Raw genomic sequence first — 12,981 nt, 5'->3', positions numbered from 1 at the left:
ATAACTATATTTATTATTGCCTCTAGGGCATAATTCCAACACTGGGCATCTCTCGCCGGCGTCCGAAGCTCCCAAAGGATCGACATTGCTCCAGTGGTCGACAGAGGTGTCCATGGCGAGGAACAGAGGGGGGGAGGACCGCACGATCACGGGCTAGCTACTAGACATGGAGGGGACGCGAGAGGCACATGGAGTGGACGGGGACGGGGCCCAAATGCACAGAGCTTGCATATGGCACGCTCTGCTGGTGATCACCACGTGCACAACCCGATTTGACACCTCCTGTGTGTCCAATCATGTCCGACAACACCCTCACTGCTCCAGGAGATAAGAATGGAAGTTGGAATGAGCTGGGAGGCTCTCGGGAAGAAGGAACTTGCCAAAACAGATCCTGATATGAAGGTGTTTGTGGTTGTTTCTGGGGAAATGAGTGGATAATTGGAGTTGGGTTTTTGTCAAAATGAAATAGGATAGGAAGATCTATAAGCTTGCAAACTTTTAAGTCTTCTGGACCCTGTTTGCATACACTTCCTTCACAAACCACAAAATGGTCCAGAAACTAGAATTTGAAGCTGGGCTCCAATGGTTAAATGAATTTGGCTCGGACTTGGGGAAAGATGATGATTTGATCAAATGAAGATACTGGAGAAGTTTCAGCTCAATTAGAAATTCCTAGAGGGTACTTCCTTCACAGAGCTTCCAAATGGGCAGAAACATAGGAAAATTGCTGGGAAAAGATGGTGAGAGGGATTGATATGATTTTTGGTATTCACTAGTGATTTAACAATGTAAACCATCATGAAAAGTTTCATCTCAAGGAGATCAAGGAATAGAGCACTTCCTTTGCAAATTTCCCAACTGGGCAGAATTTTCAATTTGATGTTGTGCTCAAAATTTGAACTAGGGAACTTGGGATTTTGATGGAAATGATGAAGATATCGATAGGAGAATCTCCACAAATTATTTGGGATTTTTCCTGGCTACCAAAATGGTAGTTCCTTTAGAAAGTGCCCAAAATGCTATATTGGCATTAAATAGGAAAATGCAATTTTCCCTTATTCTATGATGGCCAATATTTTATGGGAGCTCAATATGATCACAAAGAATATCTCTACAAGTTTTCATGAGCTTTGGAGATGGACAACTATTTTCCTGGATTTAATTCCTTTAACTGGCAGAAAAAGGAATTAATTCTAAATCAAAAATATTGCAGATGACTTGGCAATATTTTTGCATATCCAGGGTTCAAAGATGAAGGATGATCATTGGGAAAAGGTTTGGGAGGCAACAGGGCAAAAGAAATTGGGGTTCCTTTGAAACAGGAGAGATCAGGGTTTCCCTTCCGGCAATTCGGAAACCCTGAGAAAAGGTCTTGGGTGGAACGACTAAACTGGGGAGAATTTAGGGAAGGTAAGGCAAGGCTATATGACCATCTTCACATTCCGAGGGTGAAAGAAATCTGATAACCTGAGAAAAAGACGGGGGTCAAATCCCGCAAATGAAAAAAATCAAGGAGCGAAAACCAGGGTGTTACATCCAACCCAACACAGACGAGGGCGTGTGCGTCGGTTTACATTTTGCACTGTAACCAGCATCTGAAGCGCAGAATAAGAAACACCCTTGATAAACACTGGGCCTTTGTAGAGTTCTACGTGCTCCTCTTGGGTTTCGGCCCACGTATCAATTGTGTCCCACGAGTCAAAACATGGTTGTAAGATCATGCAATTTTGGCTAAATTAAACTAGCGATATTAGATTGGACGAGATTCAGCATGGGTGCTTTTTGAAGATTTTATGTTCATGTTACCTCCATGCTGGTTCCTATCCAAACATCAAGTGTAAATCATAAAAGTTGATGGTATAAGTTTTTATTTTTTGAAATTCAAATCCACTTTATTAAGCAAACATGCCCCCTCATTAAAAACCTTCTAGTCCCCTTAGGTACCCTGAAAGGAAATGAATGCGTGTGGAACCTGTTGCTTCAGACAAACAAGGATACATCGTTTATTACATCTTGTCTAATAAAACTAGGTGGATTTAAATTCTAGAAAATCGCAGTTTGAGAGACATAGGTATGCCTAGCTAGATTGTGTGCCACACTATTTGCTTCTCGCCGGCAGTGTTGAACGGATACCGAGCCAATGCTATACGCCTTCAAAAAGCAGTCCACAAGGATCGCTATAAAGGGACTCCAAACTTCTACCACCTCATTGTATGCTTGGACAAGTTCTAGTGAATCTGTTTCAATGACCACGGGGGAACACCCAATTTGCTCAATGAAGGCCAAACCTTTCTATAATGCAATTACCTCTCTTGTAGCTGAATCAAGGATATGAGTTAACGGACATCCCCCACCTGCCACCGCAGTGCCTCAGTGATCACGAAGAACAACAGCCACCGCCCGAGATCCATTCGGAAGAAAGATGCATCAATATTGATTTTGTAGGAGTTGAAGGCCGGATTTGTCCACGTGATTTCATGTGGAATATCCTGCCCCGCTGCACCTTGAAAATTAGTCGCCAGACCTAGTCAACAGAAACGCCTTTGACTGCTTCATGTCTATGCCACCATATGTACCAAGAGCCAACCACGATCGCCTCTTTCTACCCCTGATTTCGTAGGACGGGCACATCTGAATTGTGATGACACAAAATTTCTTCAAGAACAACCGAGCCTCATCTATCTGTCCATAGCACTGAATCAATAGCATCTAGTAATCCAGCGAGCTCCAAACCTGTCTCTCTTTGATATCTAGTACAACTGAACATCAAGTGTTTAATATCTTCCGGACGACTTTGACATATAGGGCATTGCGCAGAGGTTTTGACGTGTCTGTTTGCCAAAATATCTAACCCAGGAATAGTACCATGAAGAGCTTTCCATAGGAAGATTTTAATCTTCGTTGGTACTCCTAGCATCCAGAAAATATCCCAAACCGGGTTACAATCAGCTGGACCCTGTCCACTAGAGGCCGCCAATTTCGGCCCAAACTTGTGATCCCATTGGGCATAATAAGCAGAACGCATAAAGAAGGCATACGATTTCGTTACGTGCCATGCCACAAAGTCCTCTGTCATATGTGCATTAAGGGGAATCCTTAAGATTCATGCAACACCAATTGGGTTAAAAAATTCATTGATATGCTGAACATTCCATGCGTGGGAAGCAGAAACGATCAACTCATTCATGGTATTGAACACATAGGTACCCCTAGGAGTAATGACTCTCTTGGAAGGGCTACCCGGGATCCAAAGTTCAGACAGGATATCAATTCTAGAGACCGATCCCACGCGCCAAATATAACCAAGCTTGAAGGTAGCCAGCCCTGCAACAATGCTCTGCCATGTAAAAGATGAACCACTCTTTGGACCTGCTTTGAGAATATCACAATGTGGATAATACTTTGCCCTCAAGACTTGCGCACAGAGGGATTCAAGTTTGGAAACTAGCCTCCAGACTTGCTTAGCCAACATAGCAAGGTTGAAGGAGTGCAGATCACGAAATCCCATGCCACCATTTTTCTTAGGAATGCACATTTTCCACCAAGCGATTCAATGCATACGCTTCTTTTCTTCTGAATCGCCCCACCAAAAACTAGACATAGCATTAGTCATCTCTTTGCATAACTTTTTTGGAATTTGAAAGACTGACATTGCAAAGACTGAAATCGCTTGGATCACAACTTTCAGTACTATTTCCTTTCCTCCCAGCGAGAGCAACTTCTCATTCCAGTTTTCTAACCTTTTAATGATCCTTTCCAGTAGATGGATAAAACTATCACTTCTATCTAGCCCAACCATAGCAGGTTGTCCTAGGTATTTATCAGAAAGAGATTCGGACAAGATATTCAACTTGGTACATATTGCAACTTTTGTTTCCACACGAACATTCGGGCTGGAAAAAATACTACACTTTTCCTCACTTACCAATTGTTCAGAGCTTGCACAGTATTCGTCAAGAGTCTGTCTCAATGAGGTTACATTAGTCAAATTTGCCTTCATAAGGATAAGGGAATCATCAACGAACAGTAAGTGGGAAACTGATGGTGCATTTCTGCAAACCCTGACTCCTTCGATGCCACGAACCTCCTCCATATGAGGTAGAAGACTTGAGAGCCCTTCTGCACAAATAAGAAACAAATAGGGAGGCAATGGGTCTCTCTGGCGTAAGTCACTGCTAGGAATAAACTCATCGGTCTCTTGATTATTAAACCTGACTTTGTACTTGACAGATCTCACACAAGCCACTATAAGATCAACAAAATTTGGGTCAAACCCCAATCGGATCATCATGCTCTGAAGAAAGTTCCATTCCACCCGATCACATGCTTTGTGCATATTGAGTTTGACAGCGCAGTAACCCCACTTTCCCCTCTTCTTATTTTTAATAGTGTGAATGCTTTTGTAGGCCAAGAGAATATTACCTGTGATCAACCTGCCAGGAAAGAACGCACTTGGCACCGGGGAGATAACGTCATCCAGGACTTATTTTAGTCTAAAAGCAATCATCTTGGAAATAACTTTGTGTAGAACATTGCACAGACTTATTGGTCTATATTGGGTAATGAGTTGTGGGTCATTTATCTTTGGTATCAACAAAATTATCGTATCATTCTAGCCACGCGGAATTGATCTCTGATTTATAGCTGCAAGAACTTCAGCCATTAACTCGTTTCCAATTAGATTCCGACACTTCTTAAAGAAAATAGCATGTAATCCGTCTGTCCCAGGTGCCTTCATGTCACCGATAGCAAAAAGAGGCTTCTTCACCTCTTGTGTTGTATATGTCTGAGAAGACTGTCATTCAACACATCAGTGACCTTCGGGTCTACGTTCTGCAAGATATGGGGGTTAGGTTCATCTACCTTAGTCGATAACAGACCCGCAAAGTACTGAGAAATTAGCGGGTTCAGCTCATGGCATCCTTCCTTCCAAACTCCACTCTCGTCCTTCAGTTTGTGTATCATGTTTTTCTTTCGTGTAGCATTTGCGAAGTTGTGGAAATAGTTAGTGTTTTTATTCCCATGGTGGAGCCACTTTAGGTGGCTTCTTTGAGCCCAACTAATCTCTTCCTGCTCTAGAAGAAATTCTATTTGAGCTGCGAGCTCCTTTTGACACTTTATATGCTTTCATCAGATAAGGGACCCGAAACCACTCATTCAAACTTCCTGTGAGCTGTTTTTAATTTCTTGCTTGTACTTTGGAGAGTATTGCGGTTCCACTTATGTTGTAATTCATGAACTACTTATAGTTTTGCCGCCAAATCCCCATTTGAACTTCTCTCACCCGATCTGGCCCATGCCTCCTTAACCACTTGCTGGAAGTTGGCCTCTTTTAACCACTTCGCTTCAAACCAGAGGACAGAGGGTCCATTTAATTCCTGTTGGGCTTCCACATCGATGCACATGAGAATAGGCCTATGATCAGAACGACCGTATTCAAGATTTTGTAGAAAAGCAACGGTGAATTTATTTTTCCAAAACTCGTTTGCAAGAGCTCTATCAAGCCTTTCTCGAATACCCCCTCTATGCCAAGTGAACTTCTCTCCAATGTAGCCACAGTCAGAGAGTCCACAGTCGGCAAAAGCGGTTCTAAAGTTTTCCTTAAAATGTGTCGGTCTGGGATTTCCACTCTCCTTCTCAAATGGGTAGAGGATTTCATTCAAGTCTCCCATCACAAGCCACGGGAGGTCTACAGCTGCGTGAAGATCTCTTAGTCGATCCCAAGTTTTGTGTTTATCCTGCCACTTAGGTTCTCCATAGAGACCAGTAAAACTCCATACATCACTTTGATTGTTGCCTACAAACACATTAATGTAGTTGCTCATCTTGTGCCGCATTCTGTAGGCCACTCCTTAAGGTGAGTTTCCAACAGAAAAATCAAATCCGGATCACTCCGCTTAACCAATTTCAGCAGAGCCCGGATAGCCGTGAGTTTTTGGAACCCACGGCCATTGTAACTTAGTATTTTCATTGCGTCCGGTCAACCCCCGTCCCGGGAATTGCCGATATCTTAGTTTGATTCACAACATCACTTGTCTTAGCCTTCTTCTGAATTTGTATCTTCTCCGATGTAGACATAATATTTGATCCATCACCAATGCATGTATCCTTCTCCAACAATCCTTCTAGAAGATCCTCCTTCTCTCTTCCACCATCCACCATATCTACCGTTGCTCCACCCTTAGAGGCCTGCACCACTGCCAAGGTTTTGACCTCCACTCGTGCCTTATTCGAGTCATCATTGAAGTTCAGTCTCTTCCTGCTGCCGTTTTCCCTATCTAGCAGTAAGTCCTGGTTGTCAAATCGAGCCGAATCTTCGGAGTTGGACAGACTATTCGAGTTACCATCATGATCCATATTTTCAAACCCCGGGTTTGTATATTGGTGGTTCCACTGATTTCTACCCGCAAAATCTCTCCCCCTCATCTGATCACGACCCCTTCCACGAGCATGTGCATTATTTTCATCATCTCAGCCATCAGAACCGCGTCCAGTACCCGAAAATATGTCATTCCCCCTTCCTCTCCTCGGGACAAGGATGAAAGGACCCCACTCAAACTTGGATATATCATGTTCTCCTATGCCGCACTCCTCATGCCAGTGTCCCAATTTCCCACAGGTGTTGGAGAAGGTTGGAAGCTTTTCATATTGTACTTGGAAAAATTATGTCTTGCCCCCTCTTGAAAAGATCACAAAGCGAGTAAGCTTCTTGTTAACGTCCAACTTCACTCGAACCCTAATAAACTGTCCCATGAAACCACTAGGAAGCTTAATTTGAACTTCCTGTACCTCACCGATTCTTCTTGCCATATTCTGCATGAACCCTTCGTTCTTCAGCACTCCATCGGGTAATTTGTGGATCTACGTCCAAGTCTCAATCCGATCTAGCTTGATGCTTTCTGGGTTGGAGAACCCATCATACTCCTAAATGATCAGCGTTGATCCTCAGAAATTCCAAGGGCCTTTGTGGATTGCTTTGTTCCAATCAGCTAGACAGTTGAATTGTATCGAAAATAAATTAGGGTTTATCTTCCTCCAGACCACGTCCCGTGCCAGGCTCCAGGCTCCCCTCATATCGCCAATTAGGGCACCTTGGCTAAAACTTTTCTCCGTCAATACACATGCAAGGGCGAGCCACTTCGGAAGATCTCCTGGATCATCTACTTCCTCTTCCCACACCAAATTGTCCAACTCATCTTTCTCCTGATGCAAGCGCTCCAGAAGTTTACTAGGATCTATCCTCATGTTACCATGGGGGCCTCCAGTGCTCGAGGACGTCGCCATGGATCAGCAACACGAGAAACCCCAGGCAAAGATACAATCTCCCGATCGCAATGGCACTCGGAAGAAGAAAACCGAACTCGCGGCGGCGGCGGGCGCCAGAGGACTACAAAAACCTAACGGAATAGGGGACTCCAAATAAATTCAGTTGATGGGGATACCGATTCGCATATAAAATAGGCCAGTTAGTGAGTTAAAGATAGCAAAGGCCCAATCATTATTTACGTATACCTTTGAGCATCGATGCTCTTAAAAAAAAACTTTGAGCCTTGAAGTTCCTAATTCGTCTAACTTCTCGTCCCCTCCAATCTTTTATTCTTATCTTTTGTTTAAACAAGTGTCGTATTATGCTAATATTTATATCAATATTATACATGTTATCAGGTCCCTAGTGGACTTGAAGATTAGGGATAAAGAAGGGAACATTCATCCAACCGGAGTCCTAATTAGACTTTACATTAATATTTTTGTGTTCTATGCTTTTCACATAGTTCTTGAAAATAAAATTACTTTAAACGGGAGTCACATATTTTTTTTGTTGTGTTGGTTGTCATGTCTAATTGCGGAGTACCTGAGGATGCCATTGTTTTGGCAGGCCTCGAGGGTGAGTGTAAGTCGGAGAGGCAACCTGTGAAGACAATGACAGTCGTGTGCGGTTGCAGGGAGGACGCTCACTCCTTGTTCACTCATCTCGGGTTGGAATTCGGGACAATGTATATGTTTCTTCTTATGCGCAATGGATATGCTTTAGCTTTACCCATGTTTTTATTTTCTTTTTTCTAAAATGTAGCTTTACCCATGTTGGCAGTGACAACTCACGCATATCCAATTCGCCAGAAATCCTGTTTCCCCCTTATACGTGGGACCCACCCGGCGGCGCGGCTAATCTGGTATCTGGCCATAACGAACCACCCACTGGAAGTGGGCCTCACCCAGGCCCGCAGCCCGCGCAGTTAGTTGACCGGACGCGGCGCCCGCGCTGTCCCTCCCTCCCCTCTCGCCTTTCCCCTCCTCCAGAGTCCAGACCCGCACACTTCGCTCCACCAACCGCGCTCCTCGCCCCCCCGCCGCGCCCGGAGGTCGCCGGCACGGCTCGCACCTCGGCGTAACCCGCAAATCACGCAAGGTGAGCTCCCCCAGCCTCAACCCCACGCCTCGTATCTGAATTGCGATTCACCGGCGGACGCAGCGCTCGCGGGAAGCGAGAGAACGGATAGATTTGAGAGCCCCGCGCTTCGGTTCCTCGACCTGTCTCGCTTCCCACTGCGGATCTCGTGATCTCCGGCGGCGATTGCTTCTTTGCAACGGCCTCGATGTGGTCCAGCTCCAGCGGGGGAAAGAGGAGCGTGTGTTTTGGTCTCTCCGTGTCAGTGGGGTGGAGTTCGATCTGTATCGGGAATCCGCTGCTCGTTGATTGGTTATTCAGTAAAAGAATGTCCATGGTATGCTGATTCAAGGTGTTGAACATAGCGTGGCTAGGATGCTAGAATTTGGAAGTACAATCTTTTTGGACTAAAGGCACACTGTCCTGCTTATAGAAAGCACGTAGTATGCCTTTGTGTTTTAAGGATCCGCTAGAAGTAACTTTGGAGAAATCTTTTCTCCTTGCTACATTGCACAGCTTCGGGTTCCTTCTTGTGCTACGAGTTTAGTACACCAAGCACAGTGCTCAGGATGTTTCAGGGCGTGCAAGATGCGCGTACTGCTGCTGACGATGCAGTGATGCACCTTAGATATCTGCAAGTGATGACTGATGAAGCAGCAGAGTCACCTGCTGGCTGTTTCCTTGTTGGCTGCTGTGTTGCAAACTGCCATGTAGTTTTGTCAGTGAGAGTCACTGGTGGTCGGGGATGCAAACTGAGGTCGTCCGAGTGGTCACTTGATTGTCATTTTGTTTTGTCGATTGATGTCCAGAAACAATTTTCCTGCAACATGACTATTTCTGGCGTCAGAGAAGGTTAAAATCCTAGCGAGATAAATATTCTTAGAACTGACTAGAATAACCGTTTGCACATGTTCTTGTAGCTTCCCCTACAAAAAAACATTGATTGTTTGCACAGGGTATCCCTATCTAATACTTCTCCTGAAAATTTTGGTGCTCCTTTTTGATAGATGAGACTAACAATATATATGTTCTGTGTACATTTTAGATTTCTGCTTCACGAGTCCAGGAAGAACATTGGCATCAAGCAAGTCATATTCAGCAGGAAATAGCAGTATCGTTTTGATCTGCCTTTTCGCAGGATACTTGGGCAATTCCTAGCGGAAACTTCAACTTGCTCACGGCCTTTGTTCACAGTGGCATATCATTTTACATCCTTGGAGGTTGTGAAGCTAGCCTACTTGAGAATGCAATGTAGCAGGAGTCATTAGTTTCAGTAAGTTGGAGACTTGCCCTGGAGCTGCCATCCCTGGCTGCATTGGCCTTTGATAGATGGTTTCTTCTCAGACGTCCTCTCTGGCAGTAAAGCTTGCACAAGGACCAAAGCTCCTTACTACAAAGATAATTTTCCCCATGGATCCCCTGGGTGTTGTCTCCTCTGAAAATGCTGAATATGATTTCTCTGATGTTTTTGGTTCCAGTCCAGTCGAGACGGCAACAGAGCTTTGTGTTGTTGATCCAGACAGCCCTGCAGCTCCCGTTGAGTCCACTGAGGAGGTTTATAATGATCCTGCGGTCATCTTCAAGCGGTCACATTCTCTTGTTGGTCCATCATCACTTGTTAGCTGCTCTTTGGGACTTGGCAAGCTCACTCTAGACAGGGCAGATGGATCATCAGAACTTGCAGACCACACTACAGAAGAAAAGGAACTTAACCTAGAGGAGTTCAGCGATGAAGAGTTTGGTGATGCCGTGACTGAGGATGAGGGTGTTGGGCTTGATGACTTTGAAATCTTGAAGCTTGTAGGCCAAGGGGCATTTGGCAAAGTCTTTCAGGTGAGAAAGAAGGGTACTTCAGAGATATATGCAATGAAAGTTATGAGGAAGGATAAGATACTAGAGAAAAACCATTCTGAGTACATGAAAGCTGAAAGAGACATACTGACAAAAGTTGACCATCCTTTTGTAGTGCAGCTGAGGTACTCATTTCAGGTAGGCCATTTGTATACATATTATCATCTCTATGCTGGCATTCATATATTGGTACAAATATTCAAACAGTGTTTTGCTTGTCCAGACCAAATATCGACTTTACCTTGTCCTGGACTTCGTAAACGGGGGGCATCTCTTCTTTCAGCTCTACAAGCAAGGATTATTTAGGTGCTGTTTCACTTGTTAGTAATTTTGTTTGCCAAAAGATAGCAGCACATGCCTTTAAACTAAACCCTTTGATATAACAGGGAGGAACTTGCACGAATCTATACGGCTGAGATTATATCTGCTGTAGCCCACCTCCATGCTAATGGGATTATGCATAGAGATCTTAAGCCCGAGAACATCCTATTGGATGCTGAAGGCCATGTAAGAATTCTTTGTTGCAGCCAACAATCCCGTTTTGTCTCTTCTTCGGTTATCTGACATCTATTTGCTTGTGCCACTGGTATAGGCCATGCTAACCGACTTTGGCCTTGCGAAAGAATTCCGTGAGAACACCCGATCAAACTCGATGTGTGGTACTCTCGAGTATATGGCCCCTGAAATTATCCAGGGCCAGGGGCATGATAAGGCCGCAGATTGGTGGAGTGTAGGAATCCTCCTGTTTGAAATGCTGACGGGCAAGGTGAGTTGCATATTTGCATGGGATGTCAAGCTTATCATCGGAGAGGTATTTTATGCAGACGTGTCATGGTTTATAGTTCCTACTCTTTGCAGCCCCCGTTTGTGGGGAACAGAGACAAAGTTCAGCAGAAGATAGTGAAGGAGAAGTTGAAGCTTCCTCCGTTTTTGACTAGTGAAGCTCACTCGCTGCTGAAAGGAGTACGTTTTCCAGCTTGTTTGATTTCATTATTCATCATGTAGTAACTCATAGCACAAATAGTACCATGTAGAGGCCTTCCAAAACAAAACAAAAACATCATGAGAGCAAATTGGCCACTTGACTGTTTTTATCTGAAAAATCAATGAATATTTCAGTTGCTGCACAAAGAAGCCGGCAAGCGGCTGGGAACCGGACCCGGCGGCAGCGACGAGATAAAGAAGCACAAGTGGTTCAAGCCGATCAACTGGAGGAAGCTGGACGCCCGGGAGATCCAGCCGAGCTTCCGGCCTGACGTCGCCGGCCTGACCTGCATTGCCAACTTTGACGTGTGCTGGACCAACACGCCCGTGCTGGACTCCCCGGCCGCCACCCCCGTCACCGCCGGCGGTGGGCAAGGAAACTTTGCGGGGTTCACATATGTCAGGCCCGCGCCGTTCCTCCATGACCTGAAGCCGCCCTCAAGCTCTAGTTAGGCTGCAAGGTTCGCTCAGTGCACCCGAAACGGGTGCGCGCAATTTTGATCTAGTTCATTCACTGAACGACTGTGTTCTATGGCCTGTATGATGTATATCGATTCCTCTGCATCTTCCTTTTGAGGCAGTGAGAAGTTGGAGGCAGAAAGCAACTACAATATCTGTCATTACGAACCTCCAGTACATGCTCAACTCACATCGTATGCAAAATTAGAACTAGGAAAATCATGATTTTATTCGGGGTCGTGTCAGCCCTGTGATGAATCTGAAACTCAATTCAAGACGCGGAAACTGTACGGGAATCAGTTGCATTTACGAGGCGTATATATAAAAAAAATAAAAAGGGAAACTCATGTTCGCGCACGGGCATAGTGCAAAGGTGTCCGCAGCCCTGAGTCGGTTCTCCAGGTAGACGATCTAGAGTTTTGGCCAATATTCAGGCATTGCGGACAGAGGCCGTCGGTGGCTACTTCCCGGTGCTCCCTGCTGGATAATGGGATCCAGTAAGCGCATCTTCAACAGCAACCCTAAAACCGCAGCCATGATGCAAAAACTGTCTTCTTAATCTTTTGAGGCAAAAAATACAAATTTGTATGGGAAACACTTGGGGTTCACCTGCCACGCGTGTCCTGCATGGATTCACCTAACATTATCTCATATAGTTTTGCAATTGAGCCCCTGTTGCACTTTGCTGTCCGCAACAACTCTGTGTTGCAGGATATGTGTCGCCTCATGTGTTCCTCCCAATCTCTCATTCTATATGACGGTTTACCTCTAATTTCTGCAACATCATCCATGTTGCAAAAGTCTTTTCGCAACATCATCGTTATAAAAAAGTGAAGACAAAAAAAAATCTCTAAGATAATCTCTGTTGAATGTTTCTGCAACATAAGCTCCGTTGCAAACGCTTTTGCAACACTAACTTTGTTACAACAATGAGGACGTGGCTAGGCTGTTGGATGGATCAGATCTAATGGTTCTTGAGGTGATGGGTCTTTTCGGATTATCCAACGGCAGAAGCGTGCGCAGCACTGCACTCCCTGGATAAATCCATTTTGAAGAGACATAAGGCCAGTTTCATGCAAGCTACGTACTCAAAAAGAGATATATTAATAAGTTAACAATACCATCTCACACAAACAAGGTCACAGAGGTTAGCACAGGTTAGCACAATAACATCTCTGGCAAATCCCGTAAAAACAATAACATCTCTGGCAAATCCCGTAAAAAGATCTAACCGGCAAAATAATCGTCAAAATACAGGTTAGTACAGGAAATGATGCCAGATCAGACCCCGCAACTGCGTC

At 44.7% G+C, this 12,981-nt stretch overlaps 1 protein-coding gene across 1 annotated transcript; it reads left to right on the top strand.

The window, feature by feature from the left end:
- Window positions 1-8,238: 8,238 nt before the first annotated feature.
- Window positions 8,239-11,854, top strand: LOC123424702 (serine/threonine-protein kinase AtPK2/AtPK19-like). The gene is made up of 7 exons (XM_045108370.1): window positions 8,239-8,407; window positions 9,432-10,375; window positions 10,461-10,543; window positions 10,624-10,744; window positions 10,830-11,003; window positions 11,096-11,200; window positions 11,357-11,854. Exons 2-7 carry the CDS (start codon window positions 9,716-9,718, stop codon window positions 11,672-11,674), a joined length of 1,461 nt encoding a protein of 486 aa, XP_044964305.1. The 5' UTR covers window positions 8,239-8,407; window positions 9,432-9,715; the 3' UTR covers window positions 11,675-11,854.
- The last annotated feature ends 1,127 nt before the right edge of the window (window positions 11,855-12,981 follow it).

The sequence above is a fragment of the Hordeum vulgare genome, chromosome 2H (genome assembly GCF_904849725.1).
Source record: "Hordeum vulgare subsp. vulgare chromosome 2H, MorexV3_pseudomolecules_assembly, whole genome shotgun sequence".
Classification (NCBI taxonomy): Eukaryota; Viridiplantae; Streptophyta; class Magnoliopsida; order Poales; family Poaceae; genus Hordeum; species Hordeum vulgare.
Note: the sequence above shows the minus strand (reverse complement) of the source record. Positions and strands in the feature narration are given on the sequence as shown.

What these genes read in the sequence shown, in the direction of transcription:
- LOC123424702 (XM_045108370.1), top strand. Translation starts at nt 9,716, where the DNA reads ATGGTTTCTTCTCAGACGTCCTCTCTGGCAGTAAAGCTTGCACAAGGA. An exon ending in AGCTGAGGTACTCATTTCAG is followed by an intron (nt 10,376 to 10,460) that starts GTAGGCCATTTG and finishes TTGCTTGTCCAG; the next exon opens with ACCAAATATCGACTTTACCT. An exon ending in TTGAAATGCTGACGGGCAAG is followed by an intron (nt 11,004 to 11,095) that starts GTGAGTTGCATA and finishes TACTCTTTGCAG; the next exon opens with CCCCCGTTTGTGGGGAACAG.